Source organism: Lepidochelys kempii, chromosome 7 (genome assembly GCF_965140265.1).
Source record: "Lepidochelys kempii isolate rLepKem1 chromosome 7, rLepKem1.hap2, whole genome shotgun sequence".
Classification (NCBI taxonomy): Eukaryota; Metazoa; Chordata; order Testudines; family Cheloniidae; genus Lepidochelys; species Lepidochelys kempii.
Genome location: NC_133262.1, coordinates 113,236,371 through 113,248,994, shown reverse-complemented (window position 1 = coordinate 113,248,994; position 12,624 = coordinate 113,236,371). Strand labels below are relative to the sequence as shown.

Below are 12,624 nucleotides of genomic sequence, written 5' to 3'. Positions count from 1 at the left end.
TCCACTACCTGCCCTTCTTCCCCTCTGCTTTGGACTACATTATGCAATGGTAAGAGAGGGAAGAGAGTATAGTCAACCAACACTTACATTCTCTCAGTTGGGAGCATGTGGAGATGCACTATGTGCGTGCAAGCCAATGGACACAGCTAGGAAACACTTCTGGGCTCAGATGCCTGGTGCACATGCATACCCATGTGTGGAATACAGATAGGGACCATGCATCTCAAAGAACTTCCAGTTACAGGTAAGTAACCTCATTTTTTCTGGAAAAAATATATATATTTTTAAAATTCAAACTGGGTGTTTATTATTTAAACTATAGTATTCTCTCTCTCTCTCTCTTTCTTTTTTTTTTTTTTTAAATAATCCTGTTTCAAATGAAATCAATTTAATACAAAACGGGTTAAGGCCTAAACTACTTATAATCTCTTAAAACATTTGAATAAAAAATATGCTGAATGCACAAGCCTCTATCAGAAAACTTTGAGTTAGACTTCTTTTCTATGTAAAGGAAGAATCGGGGGAAAAAATCTAACTTTTGAGACTAAGCTTCATAAATGTGGCATAATCGGTCACGTAGTATATTAAGGATTTGTTTTGTTTAATAAAAATAACTGTTTTATGCTGTTTTGTGTGTTTTAATTAAATTCCAGTTACCATCCTAATGCAGCTTGACACAAATCATGAGCAAAAATTAATTATCTAGTAAATAAGCTATATATTATTCACCATTTTCTAACATACTGAAAATGTACAATTAATAAGAATCTGAAAATATTTAGATATAGAATTGTTTAAATAAATGTATATTTTAGTGTTGTCATACCCTCCTAGGTAGCAAAAAGATGTACGAAATCTAGTGTAAAGGCTGTATTTAATTGTAACTCACTGTGTTTTAATGTTCTATCAACCAGTGATAATGTACCTTTCTTTAGTAACTAGCTGAAGTACAAATGGGAAAGTTTGTAAATCCAGGCTTTTCCACCCTGCATGAATGGCAATAAATGTCTGAACTGCGGAAATATGGAATGATCTTTTCAGAGCCCCAACCATCATCTTACAAAGTAAGCATAGTGCTTTTTATTTTTTCCCCTAAGAGTTGAGATGGCTTGATAGTACATGAAAATATCATGCAGTCAATCTTTGGCGACTGGCCCACAGTCAGTCACAGCAGGAAGGATGATAGTATTTTGTTTTACAGGCTAAAAAAAATGCATGTCTGCTTAAAGAAATAGTGAAAAGGGCATTGTCTTCCTCATCAGGGACAGACGGCATTGGATTTGGGTATCTCTTGGTTTTCATTTACAGTATAAAGAGTGACACTTTTTGGAGTGGAGTGACAGATTGGTGAATGACTTCTGTAGACCCCTATGTGGCTAGAGCTTTAAGTCCCTATAAGTAAAGACAAATTGTCAGGCTGGGTCTGTCCCCTAATTAATTAAGTAAAAGACTGGCTTTCTCAGTCAATATAGACTGCAAAAGGATAATACCTCAGGAAGCTATAGAAGAGAAAAAGACATCGTACACAGCAATATGTCATTTTAGTATGTTGTTGAATTTAGACCAGTCCATACAAAGTTATGGATGAATTCAGCTCAGAGCAGTAGCAATTATTCTTACTAAAATTTGTGTCATTGTAAAAGGCTATTTAACTTAAATAGTGTATAGTAGAAAGATAGCGTATTAAGAGACCAAAACATACATGAACTCATTTAGAAAGACAATTTTTCAGTCAAACCCATAAAAACAAGAAATTTATGAGAGGAAACTGAAAGAACATCTGTCTCTCCAAATAATTGTATGCACCTTTATGAACTAGAAACCTTGTGACCATTTGATAAAATATCAAATGTCATACTTATTGCAGAACTACATTGTATGGGGACATATCATTTCATACTTAAGATGGAAGGTAGCATACAATGGTAGATGGTAAGTGTTTGCAGTGAAATTCCGATATTCCTGTCCAGGCTTCTGTATGGCTTCTATTGGGCCTTTCAGATATGCCCTTGTCCTGTGAGGTCACACCATCAGTGGCATGTCTTGAGGACAGCACAACTTCAAATTAACCGAGTATTCTGAAAAACGTGACCATATCATTCTGTCCTATAGAAGAACCCAGGAGGTAGGATGATATGACCATTTTCATATATTTATAGATATTAAAACTGGAAGACACTTATTATCTAGCTGATCTCCTTTGTAATACAGGCAATAGATTTCACCCGTTTATTCTTGCACCTAGCCCAACAGTTTGTGATTTGAACTACAGCATACTTTTTGGAGAGACATCCAGTCTTGATTCAAAGATGCCAGGTGATGGAGAATTTATCCACAACACTTGGTAATCCGTTTCATTGGTTGATTACTCACACTGTTACAAGCTTGCATTTTATTTTCAGTTTGAACTTTGCTGACTTCAGCTTCCAGCCACTTCATCTTTTTCGGCTGTCTGCTAGATTAAGGAGCCCTTTAGTATTAGATATCTTCTTCCTGTGTAGGTAATTATAGATTAGCTCTCTGGTTGATTGATCTATCAGTGATTATTTCTGAATGGTTTTAATTAGTGATACAACACTGCCTTTTCTCCAGAAGTTGGCTAATCAAGTTTTATTGGCGTACATAGCTTTTCTCTTGGACAGTTTCTTAATGCTTTATAAGTTTTAATGTATTCCTATTTAATTGAATGATTAGGCTGTGTCTGTGAATGCTGTCTTGCAATCTAAAATGACAGTAGTTTAACATTTGCTGTGAAATACTGTACCTTCTAGAAAGCTTGCTCTAAACAGCAGTAGCATCCATGGGATTTGATGATATTTTGGAAGGAAAAGGATGCAAGGGAGTTCAGTGTAACACCGGAAACACACATTCAGGCATGATAAAACAGAGTAGTGTTGTTGTACCTGAAACAAAAAAATCCTTCATCTTATCATTTCCACTGACATTATTACAAAGCAATATCAGACTATTTTTTTACAGTGAAGTGGAATGGCTTCATCAGTGGTTATCTCCCTTTTTCCAAGAAATTGTTTATCAAAAAATCATCAACTTTTGTGTGGAACGGGAAATCGTTTGCAGTTTATCAGTGCCAGAGGGCTGGATGTAAGGGAAACAGCCCTTATATGTTACCTTCCTTAAATTTCGAAAGCTACCAGGAATACACTGGCACTGAGTGTAAATGAGTACCACTTTTATTTCACAATATTTAGAGTAAAAATAAATTTGTTGCAGTCTGTTGTATAAGTAAACCTAGTATCTATGAATGAATTATATAACAGTAATACTAGCGTTTTATTATTTGGAGTGGAATTTGATATCATGCTCCCTTTTATTTCCAGAGGGTTAATGTTTTAAAGATGGTGAAAGAGCACACATCCAAACATAAGCCCCATCCTGTAATTGGATTTGCATTGGCACAAGGTTCCATCTGAGCAGAGAGCAATTAACTTCAGTGGTGCTCTGCTTGTGTGTGCTGACCCAATTTCAAGATCAATAATGCAGCATTTATGCCTTTATGCTCTATTAGAGAGATAAGATGGTAAGTTAAATGTCCACTTCAGTTCCACCGAATAAATGTGTATCTTATGGGTAAAATAGCCAAAAGCAATTGTGCAAGTGTTTTCTCCTGTACTTACACTTTCTGGTATACAGTTTGTTTATCTGGGGGCAAAAGTTTAGAGTTATAGGACTATTATACCACTGTATTAATATTTGTCTATGAAAAGACACCAGTTTAGTTCCTACTCAGCTGAAATCTGTTAATCTTTGCACTCCATCCAAAGAGTGTATACAGACTCAATACCAGTAGTCTGAGTTCAACCTCTTCTTGTGTTAAACAGCCTGATCCTACTGCTACGGATGCCAGGTTACACTTCATTATGGTTTTATTTGAGAACACCTAGACTGTTGTGGATTTGCCAGTCACTTTCTCAGGCCAAGCTCACTGTTAGTTCAGTGTGCCTGCAGGATCACATCGCAGCTCTGAACCACAAAATAATGAAAAATTTGCAGAAAATTGGCCATACTTTTTAATTTAGCTGAAATCAAGCAATAGAAGTTTCCATTTTGTATGTTAGTGCCAGTTTTCTGTCTTAAGGCTATTTCTAAACCGCATATAGGCCTCCGTTTTGACCCCCTCTATGACTCCCTCTACTGTGGATACCTCCATCCCCGGTGTCAAATACAGGGCAAACGAGAAAAGAAGGTAAAGGAGAACAGGGGCCAGGCAAATGTTTGCACTGTTTCATGCACCTTTTTTTAATTTTGGAAATGTTTTTGTAACTGGTGTATGGGTGTTGTCATGGCGGCTGGTCTGCCTCGCAATGGGTAACTTTTGTACTATTTTAACACGATTATAAATAAAGCCTTTTATATCATCAAGAAAGGTGTTTGCTGCCATTGCAACTCATCATACAATCCTGATTTGAAATAACAAAGCTAAACACATGATCAGGAACAATTTGGAATTAATAACCTGCTCTTCGATGCAGGTAGGTAGAGCAGTTCACACTTCAGTCACTTCCTTGTATGAATCCATACTGTGAATCATCCCCCCAATTCATAATTAAGAATGTCTTTCATAAGTACATTGCATGGAAATCAAGTTCTACCCTTCTCCAAGCACTGTACCAGCCCCAAATCAATTAGCCTCCTCCTTCTCCTGCACTAGTACATTTATAGTGGTCCTACCCTCTTCAGTTGAGCCATGCAAGTCCATAATGTTGGAACCCAAAACATCCCTCACTTCTGTTTGGCTGGGTGCATCCAGCTCCAGCTGTGGTCGGTATACTTTCTGGCTAAGTATACCGATTCAACAGCCCCTCTCTGTCATAAGTCCATTGGGGGACATGGCTTATCTCTGGCTTCACAAAGATTGTGAAGAGCCCAAGAAGCCACAGTGATGCAGACAGCATTAATGACACTAGTATACAAACGGGCCTGTAGACCTCTCCAATAGGATTTCAATCTGCCAAAGCACATTCAACAACCATTCTACACCTGTGAAGAGTGTAATTAAATAGTATTTTGCCAGGGCCTCTCCAAATCTAGGTACAGTTTGATAGGCCAACGCAAAAGGGGTTATGTGGGATCCCTAGAATAACGATGGGTCAATAACTCTGTTTATGATGATGTCATTTGGTGGGAATAGTGTCCCAGCCTATCCATGAATGTAGACTCCCAATCAGCAAAAAACCCTGGCATCATGAATTTTCCCACATTGGCATTCATAAAACAACCTTGAGGCCATGAGGGCCTGCATAAAAATGGAGTAGTACCCTTTGCAGTTCTTGTGTTCATGTGTTCCGTGAGGAGGGTAAACTTTGGGCATATGAGTGGCCCCAGCGCAGTTTGGAAACTGCATTTTCACAAAGCCAGCAATTACCTCTGGAATATCTTTTATGCCTGTCACCTTGGGATAAACCACACTCCTGATTACGTCAGATACCTCTGCCACCACTTTACCCACAGTTAACTTTTCAACACTAAACTGGTTGGAAATGGACCTGTAGCAGTCTGGGGTAGCCAGCTTCCAGATGGCGAAGGCAATCCTCTTCTGCACCAGCAATCCTCTTCTGCACCAGCCTTCATGTGTGTGTCTTTATTCTGGAGGGGACAAGCTGCTTGCAGAGCTCCAGCAATGTAGCTTTCTTCATGAAAAAGTTCTGGACCCACTGCTGGTCATCCCAGGTCTGCATGATAATGTGGTCCCATTAGTCTGTGTTTGTGGTCCTGTGCCAGAAATGCTGATCTATGTAGGGGGCATCAGCAGCTATGTTGAGTACACTGAGCAGTATCAGACAGTGAGAGTCTGCTATGCCAGAGTACTTTTTATCCACTGCTGCCTCCTGCTGCTCCATCTGAAGCTCTGCCTTTGGTGGGTCAGCAAACATTGCCGGAATGTACACCAGCATCTCATGGAAGCTCTGCATGTTTCCTGACACATGCATGAAAATGCAAGCAAGAGAACTTTTTGAAAAGGGGTTGTCTTCATGTTGTGTGTCCACCTGTATTGGCAGACTGTTCAAATCTCCTGTAACATGCAGGGTGAGCAGTAAAATTTTCGCCACAGTCCACCCAGGACAAAGGGCTAGAGCAGCTGCATTGTGAGAGTGTGCCAGAGGGTCTGGGATATGGTTGATTTGACTTAAGTCTGTGTGCTGCCGTGTGGATGCTAGAGCCCCAGTTTCGAGCCTCGGTTAGAAAGTTCTTAACATAGTGTTAAAAAGAAGTGTTGTAGGTGCTCTATTCCAGGGTTCTTTAACACTGTTCAGCTGACTTGAGTCCCACTAACCTGGGCTTACATTGCAATGTAGATATATCTTGAGAGGCTGAGAGCTTGGCTGGGAAACAGCTTGTTACTGGCAAGGGGACAGCAGTAGATGAGACCGGTAGATGCTTGGATGTGGCCTGCAAACAGTGTGTGTGTGTGTGTGTGTGTGTACCGGTCTGAATAAGACATAAGGATTAAACTCTATCTGGGGGTTCTGCTGGCTTGTGCATGATGTGGCTTGGAGGAGCTCCACCTTCTGACCCCTGAATTAGGTGTTGAATTTGGAACTCTTGGTTAATCTTTTGCTTGTAACTTAAAGCAATCATGCCTAGGGTAATCACAATGTTTGTCAGCTCTAGAAAAACAGAGTTTTTCATTATTCATCAAACTCTTGTGAGTGTTCATGGGAAACCACCAGGGGTTAGAACCTGCAGGACCTAGAGCTCAGAGTGCCCACAGCACTTGTCTCTAAGCACATTGTACACTCAGCTTGCTACCAGTAATCTAGGGAACTGGTTACCACAGTACTCACAGCGACTCCTTGCAGAGGAGTCAGTTACAGGACTTAATAATTGGCTGCTGGGGCAGGGGAGAATTCTTGCTGCAAAGGCAGCTGATTGAGATGCTTATTTTTCCCCACTCTGCCGCCCATATTGCAGAGCTTCAGTGGTTTTCTGTCTCTCTACATTTATGAAAAGATAAAAGAACCTATTAGCACCTCCTAGGTGCCTTTGAAAATCTTTCAAAATTAATTATTACAGTTACATCAATTCCACCCAACCCCACCTCATCACCAATAGCCTGGCAAAAAAGAATAAAAAGTCTCAATCACCACCAACCACCTTGTTAATTCTCTCCTAAAAGGTGGGGAGGACAGATGGGCATTGCAGTGTGCCTTAAAGATTAGCAAATTTCAGACTTGGCAGACTGAGGGAGTGAATTTCAAAGATAAAAGTTCTCACAGATACCTCTCTAGAAGCAACACTCTCCTTTACATAACAAGGATTCTGTATCTCTGATCTCAACTGCACTTCCAGGTGTTTATAGCCTGAAATTTGGAATCATAGACCTCAGTGATAGGGTGGTAGAGGGGCAGTTAGGAGTTGAGTTCCTGAGGTCAGTTCAAGTTTAAATGTAATTCATTTTCAGTAAAAGTTGTAGACTACTGTAGCACATGTACATACATGGGCAAATTCAGAGATGATGGTCACGGTGACATAAGAGAGATCCCTGTGCATTTACACTGCTGGTGAGAGAATGTAATTGTTTTCCCCCCAGTTGTAACCAGCTCAAGACTTCCTCAGATCTACCTATATCCACTCTACTACTTCTTTGTAAGGGAACTGCAAGTCACACCTTGTTCTGGCTCAGTGGCATGTAAGATAAGAATGGAAGCATAATAGTTCTAGCAAGAGCAATTAATATGTATGTATGTGTTCTTCTGATTTTCTTAGTTAATCATCACTGGTAAAATGTTTTTATATTGTATTTAGTTGCCCACTGCCACTCTGAATTTCAACTTTTGTTCTTTCTTCCGTGATAAACAGAGTAAGAGCAGACATAAATTATCAGAGCTCCGTTTATTTCAGTGGAACTATGACAATCTTCTGCAATGATGCTATGGGCTAAATTCAGAGGCAGTGTGTAAGGTTTAATTTGTGTCATCTTTCTTTATACTCTACTAGACCCACTCTGTGAAGGGCAGTGTAAGTTGTGTATAATGTTTGCACACCACAGAGCTAGAAGAAGGTGCAAGTTAAAGTAGCTTCTAGTAATATTTGGGGCAAAGGAAACAAGCTGATGATATAGCACTAACTGTGTTCCTACTTTTATAATACACTGAAACAAAAGATACAGGATATGAAGCCTGAGATTATTAAACAAACGTATGTCACCTCAGAGATAAAAGATTCTGATTGTCACCTCATTCAAACAGAATCTGTAATTGGGTGTTGATATTTTTATGCTACTGTGCTTCAAGAAATATCTAAGGTTTATTATATTACTGTTTTTTCTCTTTTAGGTTAACGGAACCCTCTGGATATTTAACAGATGGACCAATAAATTATAAATATAAAACAAAATGTACATGGTTAATTGAAGGATAGTAAGTATATATTTTAAATAGATCTAACTGTCTGATGTATGATGTGTTTACTCCAGTGCTTTAGAGAGCTAATCTCTAAACAGAACAGAGCTATATGTTATTTTTAAAAGCACCTGGATGCTAAGCATACAGGTACATTTCTTCAACTTTTTAACAGTGATAATTATTTAAGTTAAAAAGCTAGGGTGGGATTTTCAAAAGTGGTCAGAGTTTGGCTAACTTTGTTCCCAATGAAGTCAATGACAAAAGTTGGGCCAACACTGTATGTTTCTGAAAACCGTGTAATAATTTTTTATTGCCTGTTTGATTATTAAAACATGTTGTGTGCCCTATATATCGTCACAGAACCCTGTGATCTAGCATGTTGTTGTTCTCTTCAGTGATGTATCAGGAGTAGCTTAAAGTACAGAAAATATCTAAAGGCCAAACTAATGCCATTTAACTGGAAATATGCCCAGCAGGTGTGAAGGAGCTGAAGGTTAATAGCCTGAATGAGTTACTTTGAAGAGTAAAGAAACAGCAGGATCCCTCTGAGCAGTCTTTATATACATGTAATATAAACCCCAATATTTTGAACGTGTATAATACTAGAGGATCTCTTACAAAACATAGCCGTTGTATACAGTGGATTAATTCCTTTTACAGTTATGTTTATAAGGGCATTTCATATGTGGTTAAGTAGCATAGCCTCTGATTTAAGAATCCTGTGTTGAAATCTTCATAATACCTAGATTTACACTCATAATAAAATCACTGAGCAATATAGCACACCTTGCTTCCAGTTGAAAGTTTTGACCCAGCACTGTCTCAGCAATATGCCATTAGTGTGTTAAAATTCAGGACTAAAACTTTATTAGCTATATCATGGAGTCTGATATGGTATTGATATTGCATCTCACAATTGTCCCGCTGTGTGGAGCAGTTCACAACCGTGAGTACTGGGCAAACTGTCAGAAAACAGGGCAGATTGCCCAAGCTGGTGGTGTGTTCTATAATTAGATTTCACCAAGCGAGTAACAAATGTGGATTCATATTACCAGTCTTACCATGGAGTCACAAACAGTCCCCTTAGACTCTCCAGTCTATCTTGCCATCCAGACAAACTGGACTTTTGTGCTAAAATGGTTATTTACATGAAAAATCACATCAAATTTGGGTTGCTTCCAGTCCCAAGGAACCAGTAATTTACCACAGATCAATTGGTACTCTAGATCTGACACCAAATTCTAGCCAATTCTATAGTAAAGTAGCTGAAGGTTTATTAGCTAAGGAAAGGAAGCGTGAGAGTTATTGAGAAGTTAAAGCAGATAAAATATCCACAGATGAGTCACAGTTTGTAATTCCAAATGGAGGCAGTGACATCATAAACTGCCAGTTTCCCAAAAGTCTTTTTAGGGCACCCAGATTGTCTCTGGGGATCTTTGCATTTAGTACACTTCCCAATAACAGTTGTAACAATCGAGAGATCCAGGATCTTTCCTTGAATGGATATTTATAGCTTCTTCTCACAGAAAACAAGCTGACCGTGTCAATACCCACATGGGCTTTTTCTTTGATGAAGAGTGAGGAATGCATTTTGAGTCTTTGACCTCTGATCATCACACACAATGACCACTGGCTTTGAAATGAGCACTTTAACAGAAAAGTTCTTCCTTTGCAATCCACAAGGCTTCTTTTTCGTTTGATGGGTTATTTAGTGATGGGGGTATACACAATGTAAATGTTTGCTACTACATCATAACAGGATACAGATAAGTGAAAGCAGTGCATGTAACATCCCAATAGTTTATATGAAGTTTAAACACCAAATACACTCTCATACATTAAACAATCAGTATGATCTATACCAATACACAAGTGAATTGGCCTAGTCTCCCATGTCACAGTAAGATTTCAGGTATCGGCCAGTGCATGAATGTCAGTTGTCAGCAGAATATGTACAAACACTGCATGCATTCAGAACAGTTTAGTGGTCACAAATATTCCTATGCTATGTTCCATTTGAGAGTTTCAATCCTGTAACAAGTGGTGCTTTCATAAATATTTGTTTTAAAAAAAGGCCTTTTTCTATGAGGCAAGATCTGTGGTGGTTTTGTATATTTTACAATGCTTTGTTTTGACTTCATTTGTGAAAGGCTTAGATGCTGTTATAATTATTTTGAGACAGTCTTGAAAGAACAGTTTTTGAAGATAGCTTTTTTTCTTTCTGCATTTGATTTTCCCCACCCCTCAGGCTGATTTACAAACAAAACTGTGCCTAGATCCACTGGTCACTGTGTGTTATGTATTGTCATTTGTGCCTGAGCCACAGGGGATATGGATCTATGACAGCTCTCAGTTTTAGATAGTGGCTCTTTAATTCGAACTCTGTAGAATTCTGCTTTGATGCAGAAACAGTGAGACATGCACACGATAGGCCTCAATTTTATTTAAACTATTAACAGGGAACCCTATCCCCATCCAAGTATCTAGCAGAGCTGTGCCAATGTGGAGTTCAACCAGGCACCATTGACCCCGTGCATCTATATGAGGGCAATGCACCCTCTAAAACCTCAGGCCTGCACGTGTACCCTGGCTAGTAGCCAGAGTTTGAACCCTCCTACAAACAGGAGATACGAGATATGAAATATAGAAAACCACATGCTGTATGAGACATGGAAGCCTACCCCTTCACCATGCAATGTCATGCTTGAGTCCAATGCTCTAGCTGCCTATCATGTTACGTAGACCACACATCAGATCCTTTATTAACCCACCATCTTCACTGGAACCTGCCAAATTGTGATGACTGTAATTTAGACTCCCAAAGCAGAACTCTGGGATGCCACGTGGAAGGTGAAATAACCCATGCAACAGTTTGCCAGTATTGCCATATGGCAAAACTCTGGTGCCAGACTCCAAACAAAAGATTAGTGATCAGACTAGCCCCTGGCATCATAGAAAATAGAGCATTCTGGATAAGAGGGGCTGAAACAGAGCCCAACAGCTACTTGTCTCAGCCACTCACCTCCCTTTCCCTTACTCTGGCAGGCAAGAGCCAATCAGCTGGTTCATCACAACACCCCTGTCCAATGGCAGCAGGAGTGGGTGAAACAGACTCCGGTGCCCAGATGCAGTGTGAGAGAGCCTATTCCCCGCCTCAGCCTGCAGCATTGGGAAAGAGGGTGCATAGACTGAGGGGAAAAGAAAGCAGCACCTTCCTCCTCTCCCATACACACATGCTGCAGGCCATCGACATGGGAGAGGGAACAGGGTGATCACATTTAGCATTGACTTAGCTGCTGTTGGTTGAGGCTAGGGTGACCAGACAGCAAGTGTGAAAAATTGGGACAGAGGGTGGGGGGTAATAGGAGCCTATATAAGAAAAAGCCCCAAATATCGGCACTATAAAAATCGGGACATCTGGTCACCCTAGTTGAGACCCCCACTCAGCCAACCCCACTTCAGAGGATGTCTTAGTTGCTTCTGGCATCATCAAAGGCACCTGGTTAGTGAGGTGAGCATTTACCTCTGGAGGCTTCTGGTTCTATTTTTGGTACATTGACCAAGATGGAGGTTGTCTCATGATAAATCCTATTGAAGTCCCAGATTTTGCATTGTATTCCCTTTGAAGTCACCACACATTCCTCCGTTTTATGTTGGAAGGCACAGTATTGTTAGTCAATCAACAATCTTTAGTATTGACATTTTAATATAACATTACATTTTTTTTATTAGTACCAAGTTTTGTAAAACTTTATCAAAGCCTAAATTTTGAGGATTAAACGTTGACAGTAGCCCTTTTAAAAACCTTATGGATAGTAATATCCATGGGTAATTTTAATAATTGTAAGCATGACTTTTAAAATAGTTTAAGATAAAAAAATTAAATAATTGGCTGGTTTTAAATATGGTTTTATACCAACTTTTGTCTGCATGAGTTATGATTAGTACTTAAAAAGACTGTTTGTATTTAATAATGTAATATTATGATGGTATGGTTAATTTTATTATACTCCAAGTAATTTTTATTATATAATTGTATTATGAGTCTATGCTTTTGCTAAACAATATATCACTGTAATGTGCTCTTATTGTTTTCTTCTTTCAGTCCTAATGCAATATTAAGATTAAGATTTAATCATTTTGCCACAGAATGTAGTTGGGACCATATGTATGTTTATGATGGAGATTCAGTATATGCACCTTTAATAGCTGTATTTAGGTGAGTATTTTTATGTAATAGTTCTTTAGTAGTAGTATTAGT

General features: G+C 39.1%; 1 protein-coding gene across 12 annotated transcripts in view; it reads left to right on the top strand.

Annotated features, from left to right (window-relative positions):
• Nucleotides 1-12,624, top strand: part of ATRNL1 (attractin like 1) — a 1,081,427-nt gene that overhangs the window by 85,971 nt on the left and 982,832 nt on the right. For all 12 annotated transcript variants that reach the window (XM_073354269.1, XM_073354267.1, XM_073354264.1 and 9 more), the window contains exons 3-4: nt 8,295-8,378; nt 12,469-12,582. In XM_073354269.1, the coding sequence (XP_073210370.1) occupies nt 8,295-8,378; nt 12,469-12,582 (198 nt within the window). The remainder of the gene's footprint in view (nt 1-8,294; nt 8,379-12,468; nt 12,583-12,624) is intronic.